At 34.7% G+C, this 21,057-nt stretch overlaps 1 protein-coding gene across 1 annotated transcript in view; it reads left to right on the forward strand.

Annotated features, from left to right (window-relative positions):
* RpS3 (ribosomal protein S3) overlaps positions 1 to 21,057 on the forward strand; it is a 56,549-nt gene that overhangs the window by 18,860 nt on the left and 16,632 nt on the right. Inside the window, exon 2 of the mRNA XM_089101559.1 lies at positions 4,298 to 4,461. Within this exon, the coding sequence (XP_088957685.1) occupies positions 4,298 to 4,461 (164 nt within the window). The remainder of the gene's footprint in view (positions 1 to 4,297; positions 4,462 to 21,057) is intronic.

The raw sequence follows: 21,057 nt of genomic DNA on the forward strand, positions 1-21,057 counted from the left end.
TCTTGAATTTTATCTAAAAGCTTTGACTATCCTGTTAAGATTAATGATAAGATTAATCTTCTAATAGAATTACTTCCTATTGGAATTTGCTGACCAGCAGATGTAACAATGGAAGGTTGCATGGGATGCAGCCAATTTGAGTCATCATCATTGCTCACCAGTGCAATCACATCTGCCATTCCATGGTATTTAGAATGGCAGAATTGCTTTGCTAGACAAAACTGTAAAAAAAAAATCTTGCTGTCCCACAAAAAAAACACAGTATTTGTAAATATATATTGCAAATCTGTTAAGTAAAGACCAGATTATTTAAGTCTGATGGCAATGTTTGTTTACAATCAAATGAAATTTATTTCAAAAGAATGATTTAAAAACATGGATGAGTCATATGAAAGATGTTTATGTGATTGAGGCTTTTATATTATAAAGCAAGAATTTCCTCACTTGCAATCTTAGTTTTGTAGATAGGCTATCTGGAACAATTAGGGGATGGGAATGAACTGTCACAAGCACAAAACTATAAAAATTAAAAATAGCACAAACAATGACTCAAATAGACCCCGGTGCCGCGCCGATGAGGGAAGACCGGCGGCGGCGGGGCCAAAAACAGCGCGCCGCTCCGCCGGTAAGATCTCGGCGGCGCGCCGCCCGCGCGATACATGTTGAATGCAAACATTAATGTTTTCATCAGTCTTTCTCAAATCACAGCTTCAATTTACAACAGATTCGAGCCTATTCATGAGTTCAAAAATTCACAAGTTGCTGGCTGGAAACTAGTCTTCTTCGTTATTCATCAAGAGAAGTAGAAATCTATTAGAAACGAAATAGCTGTGGCGTTTCAGAACCCTTGCATAATACGAGCTGTTGAAGTATTTATTAGCTATGTATTCTTAACATAAATAATTATTAAAGTTATGACTCTTTTTCATTGAGCATTACTGCATACAAAACTTCAAATACCATATCACAAAATTCGTCAGTTATCTGGGTAAAAACTTTGAATATATCTTTGAACTTGGAAGCTTAATTTTTTCATAATGCCTTTCGCCTATATCTGTTTTGCCTTCTTTAAAACAGCTGAAATGGGCGACTTTGATATTGATTGTTTTTTTTTTTTTTTTTTTTTTTTTTGCTCTTTTGGATTCTTAAAAAGCCTTCTTTTATTAAAAACTGGTTTTTAATAACAATTTAAAAAAAAATGCATTTTAAAGTTTTTTTTGGCTTCTTTATAGGTTATATGTCATGTAGACTAAGGCTGAATTGCTACTTTTTTATTACTGTTGGCTGCTCTTTTGAATATTTTTAAATTTTTCCTTTGGGGATTCATTCCTAATTATATGGCTTCCTCCTTTATTGGATAAAATAAATAAAAATAGAAACTGATAAATACTTAATATCAGTCAAATTATAAACTGCATCTAAAAGGAGTAAATTTATCAAATTGAAAAATACACAATGAACACTTCACATGAGAACACTTCAATTACAATGAAAACAAAAAACACTTAATGGTTTATTTGGTAAGAAGAAAAATGAAGTGCCAGCTATTTTATTAGGTAAAAAAGGAAAAGCTCATCCGTTTTAAATGTAATTAAATGAAATAATATGCAGACTGAAGTAGCTCCAGGAAGATGTAGAGATTTTCATCCTAGTTCGTCACTTTTAATCCAAGCAAAATGTTAGGACACTTAGTATCAGTAATTGAGTTTAAGCTTTGATTTTCAAATGCTCACAAAAATTACCAAATTTAAGAAAGTCGCAACAATAAGTCACCTGTGGTCAAAATACTCAAAGACTCCTCTTTGATTCCCACCCAGGCTCAAAGCTTCTGCTATGGTCATTTCCATGGAAATCTCTAAAGAGTTTCTTTTTAAAATAGCTTTCAAGCATAGTTAGGGGTATTTAGCCTTTTTTGCTTTTCTCCAAATCTTTGAAAAAAGTTATAATATTCCAAATGTTACATTTGTTATATTTGTGCATATTTTTGGTAATCATTTGTGGGGTGATCGAATTTTTAAACCACTGTAGATACGTAAGAACGTTGCAACATCTAGTACCCTGAGGTCATAAGACTGTCAAAGACTCTTCCTTGAACCTCCTAAATTGAAAGCTTTTATTATGACCTGGCCTTTTAATGTAACTTGGGCACTGGACCAAGGGCGCCATTGTCACTCGAGCGCAACGTTAGGTGGGGATTTCATCAGACCCGTTTCATCAATAAGAAAAAAACGGATTGGACGCATATCCCTTTCCCTTTGGATGATAAAATCATGCAAGTGCTGTATCAAGTATAACTCATGAAAATCTTGTTAATCTTTGTCAACTTTTCAACTTTTTGGCATCCCTGCTTTCACAAAAAAAAAAAAATCAAGATACTATCACTTAAATATAATACCTCTCTATGCCCCCCTCCCTCTGGATACCATCTTGATACCGTCTCTGCTTTAAATAAAAGAAAATTATTGGCACCCCTGCTTTCAAAAAAAAAATCAAGGTATTATCATTTAAATATGGTAGCTCACTTCCCCCCCCTCTCTGCATACCACCTTGATAAAATGCCGTCTCTGCTTTAAGTTAAAAAAATAGCTTTTTAGGATCTCTGCTTTCAATAAAAGAAATTTCGAGATATTATCATTTAAATATAATACCTCCCCCCCCCCCTCTGGATACCACCTTCATAGGATACCGTCTCAGCTTTACATTAAAAAAATAATTTACTTAATAATAAACTAGGTCACTGTATGGTTCAAACAAACACACGAAATAACGTTAAACAGCCTAGTGTTCCTTGAAAAAAAAATTGAGGGTATGAGCAAAGGGGTACAAAGACAGCAACAAAAAATGTCAAAATTATTCAGATATACCACAAATTATTGGAAAACAAAGTCATAGATTCGCTGTGGCATTCAATAAGATCCAAAGAATCTAATTAAAAGGGAGCACACACAAAAGCCAAATTAGGCCAGTAGCCTATGAGAAATCTTAAAATACCCAAGACAATGAACAAGTCCCAATGGGGGGCCCTGGGTCTATCAAAATATTTCAATGGTTTCCTAGGGAATTTGTTATCATCTTCTTCTATCTCTACTTGAAATAAATAATTATCTTTTTGGCATCCCTGCTTGCAATAAAAAAAAATGAGGTATTATCATTTTAAAATGATTGCCCCCTATCCCCCCCTATAGGCAATAATTTACAATTTATTTATGAATCATATTTTTGGGGTAACTTCTGGTTCAATCTTTAACTCCCCAACCTTGTACATAGCTTAGTCTATAGCTAAATATTTTTTTAATAGAAGGGTTTGTTTTTTTTTTTTTGGGGGGGGGGAGGGGGGTAAAAATGTTCCAGAAAGAAGATTATGTTTTCTATCAGACGTTTAACAATCGAGTATTAAACATTAAGAAAGTCTTATCTAAAAACAGCAAAAAAAAATCTGCAAACTTACAATTCAGCTGTAGAAACAACCTGTCAGCTGTCAATTTCAAAATACAACTGAAGGCTGAAGCTGTATAGTAGTGAATGTGTTCTATAATTCTATTCAACTTGAAAATAAATTTCTTGACTAAGAATGATGTAAGAAATAACTATCGGGGAACTGCATTATAAATTACTGAAACCCATTTAATAAAGACAATACTTTTTTTGTCAACAGTTGAAGAACTCTGTATATTGCAATATTTGCAATAGCTTATGGCATCTGTCTGGTTTTTATGCAAAGTAACAAAAGAGACGAAAATTAATGAATAAGAGAGTAGTAAAGAATTATGGTGTGCAAAGTAATATTTGGCCACAAAAAAAAAATAAGCTTACATCAATGTTGATAAATCTAAGCAAAAAAAGTTGAACATTTCAAAGCTCTTTTCACTTTTTTTTCACAGTCTAGAATAAATTTTTGTGGAAAATTCATGCTCTATTTCTATCTATTAATTTGCATACATTTGTTAGCCTTCTGGGTGTACTGAAGACTTATTTCTTGTATGTATTCAAAATAGATAAAATATTTATTAAAATTAATTTTAAGTAAGAAATATTTTCCTCAAGAAACCCGACTTTAGTAATTTTTTTTCATTCCATTATACAATAAATTTGAATGGTTCTAATTTATTGATTTTTTTTTTCTTTTTTTTTTTCTTTTTTTTTTCTTTTTTTTTTTCTATTTTTTAATTAAAACTAATTTTTCTACTATTTCCATTGAATTGAAAAAAAATGAAAGGAATGACAAATTTAAACACCCTCACTACATTGTACACAATACATTTTGAATTTGTGTTTTATTGGTGCACTTTTTTTACAGTTTGTGCAAAGTGGAGTTTTCAAAGCTGAACTAAACACATTTCTTATGAAAGAATTGGCAGAAGATGGGTACTCTGGTGTGGAAGTCCGTCAAGCCCCAGCTAGAATTGAAATCATTATTTTGGCTACACGCACCCAAAGTGTTCTAGGAGAAAAGGGAAGACGGTAACAATTCAAAAAGTTTCTATCATTCCTTTCTCTAATTCTTTCATATTAGATTGATTAATTCTTCAAATTGCAAATCATGCTTGACTATTATTTTTTTCATTTAATAGATCAAAATCTAAGCAAATGTTCAATATCATGATTGTTTTTGTTAGAGGAGTGAAAAGAATATCCAAGTCCCTAACTATCATCAACAAATACATCATAGTGTGCAAGATTTACCAGTGTGTTTCAACACTTACTCTGGCCAAATCAGTTACTGCATAAGTGGTAACTTTCCAATAATCATGAATTTAAAAGAAAATATTTTCTCTTCTCTGACAGATTGATAAGAAAAAATATTATTTTTGCATCATTTCATATGTTTATTTTCTACTTTGTTTGTATGGTGGAAAAAATTATAAAAAATTGTACTTTAGGCTTCAGATAATGCTTTATAAGAGATAAGCTAGAGCTGCTGCTCCTCCTCCTTATCTAGTGCATCTTCAAACACTATGTCTGGCAGATCATCCCCGCTATCACATGGCAGTGAAATATTGATAGAAAGACATGATGGCAGCGTGAACATTCCTTCCCGTCTTTCACGTCGATTTCCAGGCATTTTTGAAGCTGCACGGCGATGCTCATCTTTCTTTTTGCTATTAAGTGACTGATGAACCATCAGATTTTTGTTCACTGTTGCATGCTTGGTGGGGTTTCTATGGTGGGTCTGTACTAGTCCATAACCGGAACAGAGTCTGTCGCAGGAGGCTACAATAACATAAATTGTTGAAATTTTTACAGCCACTCCCATAAGCACAAACTTTGAAAAAAAAAAAAACAGCCCACCAACAAGCTGCCAATTTGAAAGTTTTGCAGTTTCAAAGTACAATGATTTGGAAAATTGGCCACTTGGAGATGTAGCTACAGAGTTCTGTGTTCAAGACGCCAACAAAATCAGCTTCAGATCTTTTGTTAAATGAATCATAATCCTTTCGAAATTGGTAGGAAAATTTAGCAAGCTCATTGATTCAACTTAATGCATCTGTAAAGTCAGGTCGGGATCAAATGCAAATATCCTCATATTTTCTAGGTACTTATGGATTTTCCTTTCCTTGACCTTTGAGACTGGTAAAACGGTACAGCTTCCTTAAAATCTGTAGCAAATTGAAGTACGGGATGAGACAAAGCAAGAGCTTCCTCTCCTTCAAAGAAGCGGCAGCCAAGTGAAATTGGCTTCAAGAATTTCAGACAGGCTGTTAATTGATCCAGTTTCACATAATCAAAAAGCGCTTTTCTGATATCCTGTGTACCCTCATTTATATCAAATCTTCTATTGATTGACATTGACTGTAAAGGTTCCCACAACTCAATCATCAAGTGCATTTATTGGTAGATAGATCCCCATTGAGTTTTAATAGGTAGTTCTGGGATTCTTCTTCTTCTATTTAACAGCAGGCGGGCTTTTCAGTAAAACTATTTAGCCCTTTTCCTTTTGCTTCACTCTGGGCTACAGAGCTACTGGCTTGATTGTCTCATATTTATTAGATATATTCAGATATCTTTCAGCAGATCTTTCGACTCTAGGAGTTCAAATATAAGATGATAGATGTTGATTTCTATGCTCTGTGTGCAGGTATAGTTGGCTAGGCTCTTGGCTGATAGTGGGATTTTGTGGTGTTTGAAGTATTTTAACAGTTTAGAAAGCAAGGTATGTTGTGCAGACGTCAGCATATTATATTCAAATAGGCAATGGTCAATTGTTTCATTATTCATATTACAATGCCTGCAAAGAGGGGACAGGGGAATTGAACCACTTGAATTAGAAAGCTTATATGAGAATGCAAGGAAATTTAGTCCATTTGTTCCAGAACGAATTCTATGATAAATTTTAGAAAGATACTTATTGGGAAAGGGGGAAAGGATAGGATTAATCTTATTAAAATTAATATCTGATAGCCTCCATCGGTAAATATCTCTAATTGGGATTGGTCTCCCACTTGGCTGGTCAATATTTATAGCATTTTTTGCTATTTCATCAACCTGATGATTACCACTTATGCCAGAGTGGCTAGGAATGTACTGAAAGTAAGTTTTTATGCCACTTGAAGCAAGATTATCAATAATACTGAGACAATGATAAGTGTCAATGTCCAACTTATATTGAGGAGCTGAGGCCAGCAACTCAAGGCTTGATAAAGAGTCGGAATAGATGATAATATTATTCGAATTTTCAATCAAAGATTGGTTTTTCTTAAGGTGTTCTAATGCCATGATTATGGCATTTAACTCAGCAGACATTATAGATAAATTATTATATAATCTCTCGCCCATTGCAATTTTCAGGTGAGGAAGGAAAACACCACTTGCAACCTTCTCATTCATTTTTGACCCATCAACAAATATTTGAAAGTGATTTTTATAGGTAATTGTATTGAGTTCTGCAAATTTATTCTGAACAAAAGCAATGGGGGTTAAATCTTTATTCCATTTTGAAAATTCAGTATTTATTATGGGAGATGACCAATTCCATGGAGGGGATTGGGGGAAAGTAGGTGCAATAGACTTTGCTGGTACAGGGAACTTCTTTTGAATATTGGCATACTCATTTGCAATACCTCTATACATGGCTGGATTTCTTAACCAATTATGTAATGTGTGTGAGCTATTTGATTCAATTTTTGTAAGATGTTTTATCAAGAGAAAGCTACGTCTCTCCCTTATTGTTGTTAATCCACTCTCCATAAGCAGAAACTTGGTGCTTGTGGGTTTCCTAAGACCAAATATGAGACGTATTATATCATTTTGTGTTGTTTCAATTTTTTGCATCTGGGTCTTTGCACATGCACCATAGACAATGAGCCCATAGTCAATATGGGGTCTTATATGTGATTTATAAAACTGGAGTAAGGTTTTCTCCGTACAACCCCAGGGTGTGGACAGAAGTCTCTTTAGTATATTTGCTTTTCTATAGCATTTTTTTATTGTGTTTGAAATGTGGAGGTGGAAATTGAGTTTTTGGTCAAGTATGAGACCTAGGTAATTAATATTATTATCTTCTGGAATAGTTGTTTTATTTAGAGTTAGTTTTGCATTAACATGGTTTCGCTTCCGGTGAAATTGGATTATTTTTGACTTGGTGGGTGCAATGGGTAAATCTGAATGTTGAGAGAATTTTTCAAACTGGAAAAGAGACTTTTGCAGATTTGACTGTGCTATCTGAAAGGTGTTGCCAGATGACCATAGCACCAGATCATCAGCATATTGTAGATTTGTGTGGGGTAGGTTCATCTCCCAGAGATATAGGGCAAATAGGAGGCAACTGAGGACTGCTCCCTGAGGTAGGACTTTGGATATTATCTTTTGAAGTGAAGAGGCTTAACCAACACAAACAATGAAACTTCGCACTTCTATGAAGGATTTAATAAAGGATACTAGCTTGAAACGTACTCCAAGGTTTGCAAGTTTATTTAAAAGGATTTGATGGTTCACATTGTCATATGCTCCTTCAAAATCTAGGAAAGCTGCCACTATGATATTTTTTTTTGAGAAAGATTCATTTATTGCATTTGTTAGCAAAATGAAAGCATCTGTTGAGGAGTGGTATTTCCTGATTCCAGTTTGAGTGTGTGGGATCATGTTATTTTTCTCAACAAACCAGAGGAGTCTGTGATAAATCATTTTCTCCATTATTTTCCCCATCACAGGTGTAATCGTTATGGGCCTATAAGACTCAGGGTTATCTTTTGGTTTATTTTTCTTTAGGATTGGTAGGAGGGACAAACATTTCCGTATATAGGTGGACTTAAAAGATGCCCAAGCGTGATTATAACAATTTAGCAGTTCTTGTTTGTATGAAGGTGTGAGATTCTTTATCCATGTGGGGTGTACATTGTCATAGCTGCTGCTAGTTTTGGACCTAATATGATGTATTGCATTATTCAATTCCTGGATTGAAAATGGATTAGTTATATACTCGGATCCTGGGCGCGGTTAGTAACTAGGGTTCATAGAAATTGTGGACAGTTTGCTGTGATTATTTGATGTTAGCTTATTAACAAAAAGAGTTGCAAATAGGTTAGCCTTTTCAATATCGTTGTCATAATGGGTATTATTATGTAAAAGCTCATACAGGAGTGGGTTGGGAGAAGTCTTTTTCCCACATATGTGGCTTATGACTTTATGTATAAATGGCTCATGCGTTTCTCTGGAGAGATTATTTGCAAAATTATTCCAGTATTTATATTTAGCATCTATTATAGTCCTTTTTAGATTAGATTCTGCTTGTAATTTTTTTAAATATGTAGTAGGTGTTGGTTTTTTTATGAATTCTGTCCTAGCTGCCTTTTTTATCCTCCATTTATTTAGGCACTCATTTGTCCACCATGCTTTAGGAATTTGTTTAGGGAATGTTTTCTTAGTTGTTGTCCTGGGGATAGCAAGATTAGCTGTATTTATTAGTAAAGATGTCAAGGCTTCAGCATGTGTGTCAACTGTTGTGTTAGAAGTGCATGAACTTTGGGTGAAACTTGTAATTTCATCATTTAGCTTATTTTGGAAAATAGACCAATTTGCTTTAGTGTTGATATATTTGGAGGTATGAGATGAAGTTTCAGTAGGTTCATTAAGGGAGCAAACTATAGCAAAGTGGTCTGTACATAGACTATCAATTTAATTTATGTAAATTTTGTTCAACAAACTTAAAGACATAATTCGTAGGTCAATTGTGGAGAATTTGCCACTTTTGGGGTTAAAATATGTATTCAGGTTTGAAGGGGTAGCAACAGCTAATTCATTTTTATTTGAAGTCATATGCTCAATAAATTTACCAGCTTTATTTGCTGGTTTATTCCCCCACAAAAGGCTGTGGGCATTGAAATCACCACAAATAATGATATTTTTAACATATTAGAATTATTTATATACGGTAATTAAAGAAATCCTTGGCATCTGTAATTTGTTCATTAGGGTTATGAAAGCTTATTACGCAGGTTTTTAAATTATTCAGCCAAGGACTCGTACCAATTACATCCACATCATTTGCAAAATCTGAAAAATTGATGCCACGAAATTTCATATTATTATTAACTAATAAAGCTACATCACCTCCTTTACTGTCTGAAGATCTATCCTTTCTCGGGATAGTATATCCCAGAGACTTAATTTGTTGATTTTGGGTTAAATGAGTTTCCTGGAGGCAAGCAATATTAATGGAATTATTATTCATAAATGATATTAGTTCATTTAGCTTATTTTCTGTGAGTGATCTTACATTCCATTGTAGTATTGATAAATGTTGTGTTTTTGATTTATTCTTCATATTACTTTTTATAAATGTTAAGCTTTGTTAAAAGTAAATAAAGATATTAATTTTATTTAATGAGAATATAATCTGATATGTATATTTTTGAAAATTATGAAATAATTTTTGTTGTCTGTAGTTGATGTATGTTCATGGCCTGAACTGCATTACAGTTTAGAATGAATAAGCATATATTTGGGAATTGAATTTTTGGTAGTGCATCCTGTTTGTTGGTTAAGGGATTGATTCCTGGTAGTGTTACTGGTTTGTTTCTTCTTGGGAGGGAGGGCCAGGCTTGCCTTATCTCACCAGAAAACAAGGCTTGCTGGCTTGGTGATTCCTTCTGATAGGGATTTGAGCTAAGGGGCTTAGAAGATATTGTTTTATATGGGGTGCTTGATGCATTTGGGGCATTTGACTTGGGGGTTTTGGTTGGTTTCATTACAGTCTTTATTTGGTATTGTTGGGCAGCATGTGCTTCCATCGCTGCGAAGAGGTATGGGATGACCTTCTCTGTTGATATTTTGAGTGTTAGAGCTCTTTTCTTGTATGCAGGGCATAGTGATTTATTTGTAGATTCAGGTGGGCCTTTGCAACTGATGCATGTAGGCTGGGTGTTGTTGCAAGTTGTCAGCTCTTTAGGAAGGAAAGATTTACAATTACTACACTCTTGGAGAATTTCATTACATTTGTTTGTCGTGTGTCCCAGTTTGAAACACTTCTGACACTGAATAGGCTTAGGTTTGTATTCCTTGTGTGGTTTCATTTGCCCAAATAGGAATAATTTTTCTGGGATATCAATTTTATCCTTTAGTGTGAATAAGAAGGATCTACTAGTTTTTAGGCCAGTAGAGATAGGTTTTCCAAGTTGGGTAACATCCTCAACTGGGATTGTATTTCCGGCCCTATCTGAGAGGCCTTCTTTTAACTCCTGAGTAGATATCTCTGGGGGAACATTATAAACTTCAATTTTTGTTGGTCATTGTTTTGGGTTCCAATTAGATGCAATAATGGGGATATTCAGAAGGGATTTAAGGTTAATTATTGTATCCGCTGATTTCTGATCTTCTACAGCTATTAGCAGAGATCCATCACGGTTAATGTTAAGAGAGAACATTGATTTTAGCAATTTAAAAATTGCAACTCTTATTGCAGTGATCATTTTTATTTCAAAGGGGGTAGTGGGAGTAATTTTAAGGTAAATTCCTAAGTTTTTTGAGGGAGGATCTTGAGCAGGGAGAGGCAAAATGCTTTTAATTGGGGATATTTTTTTCCTTTTTTTAGAGCTTCAAGAGAGGACCTCTTGAAACCCATTATAATCATTTATAGTTGCATTAGGACCTACAGTTATCATTGTCCTATTCTCCGAATTAGAGCTATCATTGGAACTTTCAGAAGGTGTGCTTGACCAGTCAGGATGGGTATCTTTCACTATGGAATTTGATTTGGTATGTGGGGGGACGTTTTTTTTTTGGAGGAATTATAAAAAATTTCTAATTGTAAAATCTTTAAACAAAAATATAAAAAAAAAAAAAGAAGGGAAAAAATATTATATAAAAACCTAATCACAAAAAAATTGGGAGGATAAAAACCACAGTATAGCCCTGAGGATGACTTGAGCAGGATAGGTTTGGTACAACTGCTGATTGGAAGCGATAATAATCACAAGAAAATATATTTCGATTTTCTTATAAGGTTGCTGTTGTAAAACACGATGATAGTTTTTAGTTGGGAATAGTTTTTAGTTTAGGATGATTAGTTGGGATGATAGTTTTTCCAAGAATTGTATTCTGCTTCTTGTCGAGGACAACTTGAGCCATGTGATGAGACCTGACAAATGTGATGATCTTAAAAATATTATTGACACACTGGTCTAAGCTTTTCATAGTATCTTGGACAAGTATATTAAAAATGCAAGTTTATTTACATTAGGATTATCAAGACAAATGGCGTCAATCCCTGTCGTTGCATTCCTGTCTCCAGTCACAGCAGGGTACCAAACGTTAGCAACTTGTTCCAGTTCATCAGCTACAAACTGTGCAGTGTGCTGCTTGTTGCCAGTTTCTGCTGATTCAAGGAAGAGAGCTTTAGTGACAAAGCCACAGTTAACAATGTGTTCCTATCTAATAGTTGTCCATCCATTAGAACAGAGTTTGGATGTTTTTCAGTTCTTAATTTCCAGTTTAATGTCAAGTGTGCCTTCAGCAAAGCATTCATCCAGGTATTTGATTTGCACTTTGGGATCCAAAATTTCCTTCACAGCTGGATTTGTAGCTCTTATGATAAGTATTTTTGCCTCTGCAAAATATTCATTTTTGACCACAGCAAATGGTATATTGCCTGCATAAAATGCACGAGCCAGTGCTTTATTGCAGGCTTTCTTTTGTTCTATGGTCACTTCTTGGATGCACATACCATTGGGTGGCTGAGCCACTTTGGTTACCTTGAACAAGCAAGGGGAATCAGAATAGAAGACCCAGAAGCACTGGGGAGCAAGGATGTTCCAGCCAAAGTGTTTGAAAGTTCTGGAACTTGATTAGAGCCACCTTTGTCAGAACTGTTGGAATCACTGTTGACATCTTCAGATTCTGCACCATTGCCTCTTTCACATGACTCCTTCCTGTGCTTCTGGGATGATAGGAAAGATTTATGTTTTGACACTTATTGCTGCTGTGTCACCATCGCAATGCTAGATTAGAAGAGATTGGATTGGAATATCTTTTATTAACAGGCCTTACTACCCGCATTATAGCCGGATATATAATTCATTGATTATTAATTGTATAGTTAAAGATAGCCAGTCAAAAACTCACAAAATTAAATTGACCTCTGCTATGAACGTCTTATTTATTCAGACTGACTGACTCATTGTGTATCCCTTTTTTTCTCTTTTTTTCTCAGGCAGGAAATGACAAAGAGGTAGTCCAACAGAACAATAGCTATATAAGCTCAAAGGGGTATGACTCATGCATTGACTCTGATGAAAGAAAAAATTTTTAAGATAGATTTTAGTGAAGTGGCAGGTCTCTTAGGGATGGATTCGTTTCAAGTGAGAACATTTTTGTTCAGAAAAAACTTATAGTTACCTAGTGGTAACTTACGTCTTGCGCACTAATACATCATTGCTTATTTGGAAACATCTCTGGAAAACACAACAAGATGTAGTATAATGAAAAAAAGAACAAGCATTAACATAAAAAAGGTTTACAGAGGTGAATGAAAGAAACTGTTTTAATACCATTCATTTTGACAAAATTCAACTTAGCAATTATGTTTTTCAGTGTGTCTAGCAATTAAGATTTCAGGGTGTGCTACTTTGAATTTAGTAACAATTTGTAAATTGTTAGGGGTGTGAAATATTTGAGGAAAAACAGTGGTACTAAGAACCATCTGGTTAAACCATTTTGTATGAAAGAAAACAAGAGTAAGCTGCTAAAGTTTGAAGCTTTAGCTCAGTGGTTGGGGAAATGGGGTAAATATGAAATTTTTGGGGGTAAAAATGTAACTTTTTTAAATAAAAAGTATGTATTTTTAATTTGCTATTTTATAAACCTGTTAGTATTTTTTTCAACTTAAACAATTTAGCGACATATGCAGGCCATGCCACTTCACTCCCCATTACTAGAGTGTTTTCGAGTTAAATCTTTGCGCACTATAGCACAGCCCCGGCTACCTGCTCAGTCCATGCCATGCCTTCAAGATAGAAATACATTGACGAGTCAGAGATCCAGTTTTTCTAGTTAGTTGCTGACAAGACCACTTTTATAATTAATCATCAATATATCAATAAAGGTTAGCTGCAATTTGAATATTTAATTCAAGTATTTTAATTTTTATTTTCTGTCTCCCTTCAGATTGTAGCAAATAGAAAGGGGACATACCAAGGTGAATTCCTTAATTTCTGGTTTTCCACAAATAGAAGACAATGGTACAATGAAACCGGTGTGTTGCATGTATGGAAATACTGACTTCAGAATCTTTCAAAAACAGTCAATTGAAGAAACGTTTAGATAATTTGGATTCACATCTGTCTTCCAAACCGCGAGAATAATTTGCAAATTTAGAATCAAGTAAAGAACGATGTTGCCACATAGTTTTGTTTTTCTTTTCTTTTCTTTTTTTTTTTTTTTTTTTTTTTCATACCCGGGAACTTCGTATTGAAGGAGTTGTCGTAGAAACTTCAAAAAGGGCTCATTCGATTGGAAATTGGAGTGGCTAGTGCTCTTTTTAATAGTCGAAAGTAATTGGAAGGCAACTAACCCCCTCTCGCGCCCACCTTTTCCGCAAACACATCCAATCAAAATTTTTAGATTTTGCCGTTTTATTCAACGTAGTTTTAAGTTCTGTAAATTAGGTTTTTGAGGATGAGAACCCCCTCACAGCCCTCAGGATAAGGGTTGTAAGTTATGCCCTGGGGGCATATAAATTTTCTATAGAACGCGTTATCGTAGAAACTTCAAAAAGGGCTCATTTGATTATAAATTGAAATGGCTTGTGCCCTTTTTAATAGTCAAAAGTAATTGGAAGGCAACTAACACCCTTTCCATGCCAACCATTTCCCCAAACACATCCAATAAAAATTTTCAGATAGCCATTTTGTTCCATGCAGCTAACGTTCAGGAAATTATACTTTTGAGCAGGACACTCCACCCACAGTCTTCAGGGCAAAGGTTATAAATTATGCCCTGGGGTCATATAAGTTTTTGATTGAAATCTTAGTCTTAGAAACTTGAAAAAGGGCTCTTTCAATTTGAAATTCAAAGGTCTAGTGCCCTTTTTAGTAGTCAAAAGTGATTTGAGGGCAAATAGACCCCCTCTCTCGCCCACCTGTTCACCAAACACATCCAATCAAAATTTTTAGATAGCCATTTTTTTCAGTGTTGTGCATTTCCAGATAGAAATTATATTTTTGAGGAGGACACAGCCCTCAGGGCAAGGGTTGTAAGTTATGCCCTGGGGGCATATAAGGTTTTTATAGAACGCATCGTCGTAGAAACTTCAAAAAGGGCTCATTCGATTGGAAATTGAAATGGCTAGTGCCCTTTTTAATAGTCGAAAGTGATTGGAAGGCAACTAACACCCCTTCCACGCCCACCATTTCCCCAAACATATCCAATCAAAATTTTTTTATAGCCATTTTGTTCCACGTAGTTTAAAGTTCAGGAAATTATACCTTTTGAGCAAGACACTCCCCCCACAGTCCTCAGGGAAAGGGTTTTAAGTTATGCCTTGGGGGCATATAAAGTTTTTATTGAAATGCTTGTTGTAAAAAATTGAAAAAGGGTTCTTTCGATCGGAAATTCAAAGGGCTAGTACCCTTTTTAATAGTCGAAAGTGATTGGAGGGCAAGTAACCCCCCTCTCACGCCCACCTTTTCCCCAAACATCCAATCAAAATTTTTAGATAACCATTTTATTCAACTTAGTTGAAAGTTTTGGAAATTAGGTCTATAAGGAACAAAACCCATCCCCCCCCCCACAACCCTCAGGGCAAGGGTTGTCAGTTATGCCCTGGGAGCATGTAGGGTTTTTATACTAAGGAATGTTGTAAAAATATCAAAAAGGGCTCGTTCAATTGAAAGTTGAAAGGGCTAGTGCTCTTTCTAATTGTCAAAAGTGATTGAAGGTTAACTAACCCCCCTTCTCACGCCAACCATTTCCCCAAACACATCCAATCAAAATTTTGAGATATCCATTTTGTTAATGTAGACGAAAGTTCTGGAAATTAGGTCTTATAGGATGATAACCACATCAGAGCCCTCAGTGCAAGGGTTGTAAGTTATGCCCTGGGGGGCATATAAGGTTTATATAGAAAATTGTTGTATAAATTTCCCAAAGGGGCTCATTTGTTTGGAAATTGAATTGCCCTTTTTAATAGTCAAAAGTGAGTGAAGAGTAATTAAACCCCCTCTCACGCCCACCATTTCCCCAAACACGTTCAATCAAAGTTTAGAGATAGCCATTTTGTTCAACGTAGTTGAAAGTTCTGGAAGTTGGGTATTTAAGGATGACAAACCCCCCAGAGTCCCCAGGGCAAAGGTTGTAAGTTATGCCTTGGGGACATATATGGTTTTTAATTATAGAGTTGTCGTAAAAACTTCAAAAGGGGCTCATTCAATTGGAAATTGAGAGGGCTAGTGCCTTTTTTAATTGTTGAAAGTGATTGGAGGGTAACTAACCCCCCTCTTACACCCACAACTCCCCCGAACAGATCCAATGAACACTTTCATATAGCCATTTTTTTCAAAGTAGCATCCAGCTTTATAAATGTGATCCGTGTGATTGACAACCCACCCCCGCAGCACGATGGGCGATGGTGGTAAATTATTCCTTGGGGCCCTAGAACATTTATATTGAAAGCGTTGTCGTAGAAACTTCAGAAGGGGTCATTTGATTGGAAATTGAAAAGGCTAGTGCCTTTTTTAATAGTTGAAAGTTATTGGAGAAAGACTAACGCCCCTCTCACGCCCACCATTTTCCCAGACACATCCAATCAAAGTTTTGAGATGTGGTAGCCATTTTGTTTAACATAGTTGAAAGTTCTGGAAATTAGGTCTTAGAGGATGACAACCACCCTCACAGCCCTTAGGGCAAGGGCTGTAAGTTATGCACAGGGGGCATATAAGGTGTTTGTAGAAAGTGTTGTCGTTTCAAAAAGGGCTCATTCGATTGGAAATCAATTGGCCTAGTGCCCTTTTTAATAGTCAAAAGTGATTGGAAGGCTTGACATTTTTATGGTAAAGATTGATGTGGGTATAATGTATTATTTTGTTGTTGTTGTTGTTTAGACCAAGGCACTTCGTATCGAGGGAGTTGGCGGGGGAATTTTGAAAAGGGCTTATTCGATTGAAAATAGAAAGGGCTGATTGCCCTTGTTAATAGTTGAAAGTGATTGGAGGGCAACTAACCCCCCTCGCATTTGCCCATTATGTTTAAAAACTAAATGTTTCCTTAAGATTAAATCAAAATGCACTCTGTTAATGCTAATTCCCAATAAGGCTTCTCAGCAGTATCCCAAGAACGAATGAGGGTATTATGTTCCGACTTTCGGGGTTACTTCTGCTCTTACAATTTAACCAAATCAAAATAGCGTAAGTGTATCCAAGCTATCAAAGAAAGTAAACAGACTTTTTTGCGAATGGTATCAAGTTTTCCATTTCAGGTGAACTAGAGGAGGTATTAAACTAAATTAAACACTACTATTTGTGTCCAGATTTTTAAGAGGGTGTATTTTGTTAAAAATTGCTGAAAATTTTTCTCTAGCATACAAATAGCAGGCCAAACTATAAAATCTTAAAAAAAATGAAATGATTTAAAGAATTATTTTCTTTTTCTCCGAAAAGACAATGTCAATATAAAATGAACAGAAATTAATTAAAAAAAAACTTTCCAGAAAAAAAGTTTTTCAAAGAAAAGTAAAGAACTCCATTAAACCAAAAATGAGCAAAAATAAAATCAAATAATCTACCAAGCGTGAAACTGCCACAAATCAGCATCGATAAATAAATGAAAGCCAAAACGAACAGAAATTACAATAAATAACCGAGTCAAACTTAAAACCAGCAGAAATTAACATAAGTTGGGCTCAAAGCCCCTATGCCTTCCCAAGGCCAGAACATAATTTGCACTTAACTGAAAAAAATATAAATGTTTTTACTTTTATAACTTTAATAAATCAAATAATATTACCATTTTGATTACTAAATATCAGTATATGTATATTAAACTGACAATGCCTATTCATTTGTATTTTTTTCAGTAAAGTGCGAATTATGTTCTGGCCTTGGGAAGACATAGGGGTTTGGAGCCCAACTTGTGTTAATTTCTGCTCGTTTTGAGTTTGACTCGGTTATTTATTGTAATTCCTGTGCGTTTTACGTTTCATTTATTTATCGATGCTGATTTATGGTAGTTTCACGCTTGGTAGATTATTTGATTTGATTTTTGCTCAATTTTTGTTTAATGGAGTTCTTTACTTTTCTTTGAAGAACTTATTTTGTGGAAAAAGTTTTTTTAATTAATATCTTTTAAAAGACAAATATTGAATAGCAACTTGTTTGGTATATATGATCAGCGTTCAGCAGCAAGGGCTAGCTTGGAAGTAGCCTGGTTGATTGCTCGAAATAAGAAACCATACATTTTTGGTGAAGATTTGGTTAAACCAGCTACTGTAAAAATGGCAGAGATTATGTATGGTCAAAAAGAAGCAAAGAAACTGAATTCTGTGCCCGTGTCTGCGAAAATTGTGAAAGAAAGAATTTCTATATTAGCAGAAAATGTGAAGGAACAGGTTATTTTCGCATTAAAACAGGCTAAATAATTTGCTGTTCAGCTTGATGAGACAACTGATTTTAGTAGCAATTCAGAGCTACTGGCACATGTTTGCTACAAAGGTGCAGATAATTTTGATGAGGAATTGCTGTTTGGTTCTCCTCTCGAGTTGAGATCTTGTGGAATTGATGTCCATATTAAATTAAATGAATGCTTCAATGCGCAAAAGTTTAAAATGGGAAAACTGTATTTCTGTATCTTTGGATGGAGGTCCAGCCATGCTGGGTCATATAAATGGTTTTTCAGCTTTCGTAAAAAAAACCTAAATATTGAAGTTACTAATTGTATGATCCATCGCCAGGCCCTCATGGTCAAATATTTAGAATCTACATTGGAAGCATCATGCATGATGTCATCAAGATTGTAAATTTTATCCAGGGACATGCACTAAATACGCGGCTATTTCGTGAATTATTTCAGGATGGTGAAGCTGAATATACGGAACTACTTTATTATACAGAATTGAGGTGGCTCTCTTGCGGAAATATGCTAAATCGAATATGGGCTCTCAAAACTGAAGTCGAAATTTGTATGGTTGGTCAATAAAATATTCTCGCAGAAAAGTTTAATAACTCTTCCTGGTTTACATATCTCGCATATTTAGTGGAGATTTTTGAGGGTATAAATATATTAAACAAAGAATTGCAAGGAAAGAATATTAATATCATTTCAGCGAGAGAAATACTGTCAGCGTTTGGATTAAAGTTGCAATGTCGGAGACAGAAAGTAGAACGGAACAATATAATTTCGGAGACCACACTGCCTTTCCATGACGATAAATAAAAGTTCAAATAGGGATAAAATCCTTTTAATAGACAGTGATGATGATAACAGTGATAGAAATTCACAAAAATACCAGATATTTCGGTCACATATACAGTGACCGTAATCAGTAGTAAAACTAAAATAAAACAATTTAAAACAGAAGTTTATATACTAAATCAAATAACACTACATATTGTTTGAATCTCTAATTCTTTTCAAAGCAAAGGCGGAAGCTATTCTCTTTGACCTTCTTGGATTCGGTTCATTAGCGTTCAATGATATAACATTTGGACAAAGGTCAACTACATTGGGTGAATTGAACTTCACTCTGTCAGATTTTAATAAATTATCATAGATAGAGTCCAGCCCATATTCACCTGTATCCCGATTCAAAGCAATATTCTTGAATAAGATTTTCTTTATTTCAAGAATTTCACTAAAATTTTGCTTTAAACCCCGATCCCTAGAAATCAAAGAGACATTCTCGAACAAAATAAAATGGTCTGGAAAATTAAAAATATGTTCTGAAAGGGCTGAAGTGAAATCTTCAGACTTAGAATCTTGCTTTAAAGCCGAAGAAATAGAATATTTGTGTTGTAATAATCTCATTTCCAAACTCTGGTTAGTACGTCCCACATATGAGCTTCCACAACCAGACTTGGAAATTACCTCGATCTATTCGTTGCTTTCTCTTATCAAGATAAGATTTAACTAGATCCAACGCCGGTCCGCGCACACCACAATTATCCAATTTACGAAAAAGAATACAATGGGATATTGTATCGAATGCTTTTTTAAAATCCAAGTATATTGTTGCTTGAATTTCACCTCTATCTAAGCATTCATCAATATATTGGATGAGAGCAATGATAGCGTGCTCAGTATTGTGTCCATACCCAAAACCACACTGTGAATTTACGAAAAAATTTAACGATATAAGAAAGTCATTGAACCTCTCATAAATTGCCTTCTAAAATATTTTAGAAAATGGTGACAAAATAGAAATAGTGCGTTAATTTGATGGGTTTTTAGGAGAGTCACCTTTGTGAAGTGGAATTATCCTTGCTTCTTTAAAAGCAGACGGGAAAACTCCATTTTTAAACGAAAGATTAATTATGTGCTGTAACGGCAAAATTACTGCAGACAATATTTCTTTAACAATTATAGAGCTAGACCCGTCAATTCCCGCTGAATTACCTGGATTTAGATCACACACTATTTTTATTATTTTAGACCGAGAAATAGGTCCAAGCAAAATTGAATTACTTTGAGGAGATGGAAGGTATGAAGAAAAATGTTTATTACTACGTGAATCAAACTGGTTCATTACCGATGAAACAATTTTCTCTCCTATACTAGCGAAATAAGTATTCAAAACATCAGCCACTTTCTCCAATTTGTTAGTAGTCGATCCATTTTCTAAACTACTAACTTCAGGCAACTTAGAATTACTTAGTTTTTTTATAATAGAATTAATTAAAGACCACGTTTAGCGCGGATAATTTTGAGCTTCTTCGAAAGACTCTTTATAATACCTATGTTTCGACAATCGTATCAGTGCGGTTAATTTATTTTTGAAAATGTCAAAATTTTTAATATTATAATCAGTTGGATTCTTTAACTGCTTTTTAAATAACTGGTTTTTTTATTAACTGATAACAAAATTCCAGACTTTATCCACGGCCTTATAGGAAATTTTTCTCTGCACATTTTCATCGTAACAAATGGGCAAGTAGAATCAAGGCAGCAATTGAAATTTCTTAGGAAAGTATCAGTTGCCATATCTGTATCCTCCGTGGATATTACATCCTGCCAATCCAATAGACCAAGGCTTTCATTCAGGTGCTTTAATGTTATTTTAGTTATTAACCGTACTTGACGTTCCCTACTTACGTGCGGTATTTTATAAGTAAAAGCTAAATCTGAAACGAGCAGGAAATGATCCGATATATCACTTAAAACAGCAAAATTTGCTTTAATTGGTAAGGATGTAAAAATATTATCAATAAGAGAAGCAGAACTAAGTGAAATTCGTGTAGGTAGCAGGCAAGTAGGAAGCAGATATGCAGAAAAGCAAGAAGACAATAAATCAACAGAAGCTTTATTTGAAGCTTCTAGAAGGTTAATGTTGAAATCTCCCGAGAGGACAACATCTTTGTTTTGAAAATGAGGTTGATGCAAAAAATCATGGAGTTTAGAGAGGAAAGACTTGACTGGAGA

Source organism: Artemia sp. Qi Xiang Cuo, chromosome 2, assembly GCF_049724085.1.
Source record: "Artemia sp. Qi Xiang Cuo chromosome 2, ASM4972408v1, whole genome shotgun sequence".
In the NCBI taxonomy this organism is placed as follows: domain Eukaryota; kingdom Metazoa; phylum Arthropoda; class Branchiopoda; order Anostraca; family Artemiidae; genus Artemia; species Artemia sp. Qi Xiang Cuo.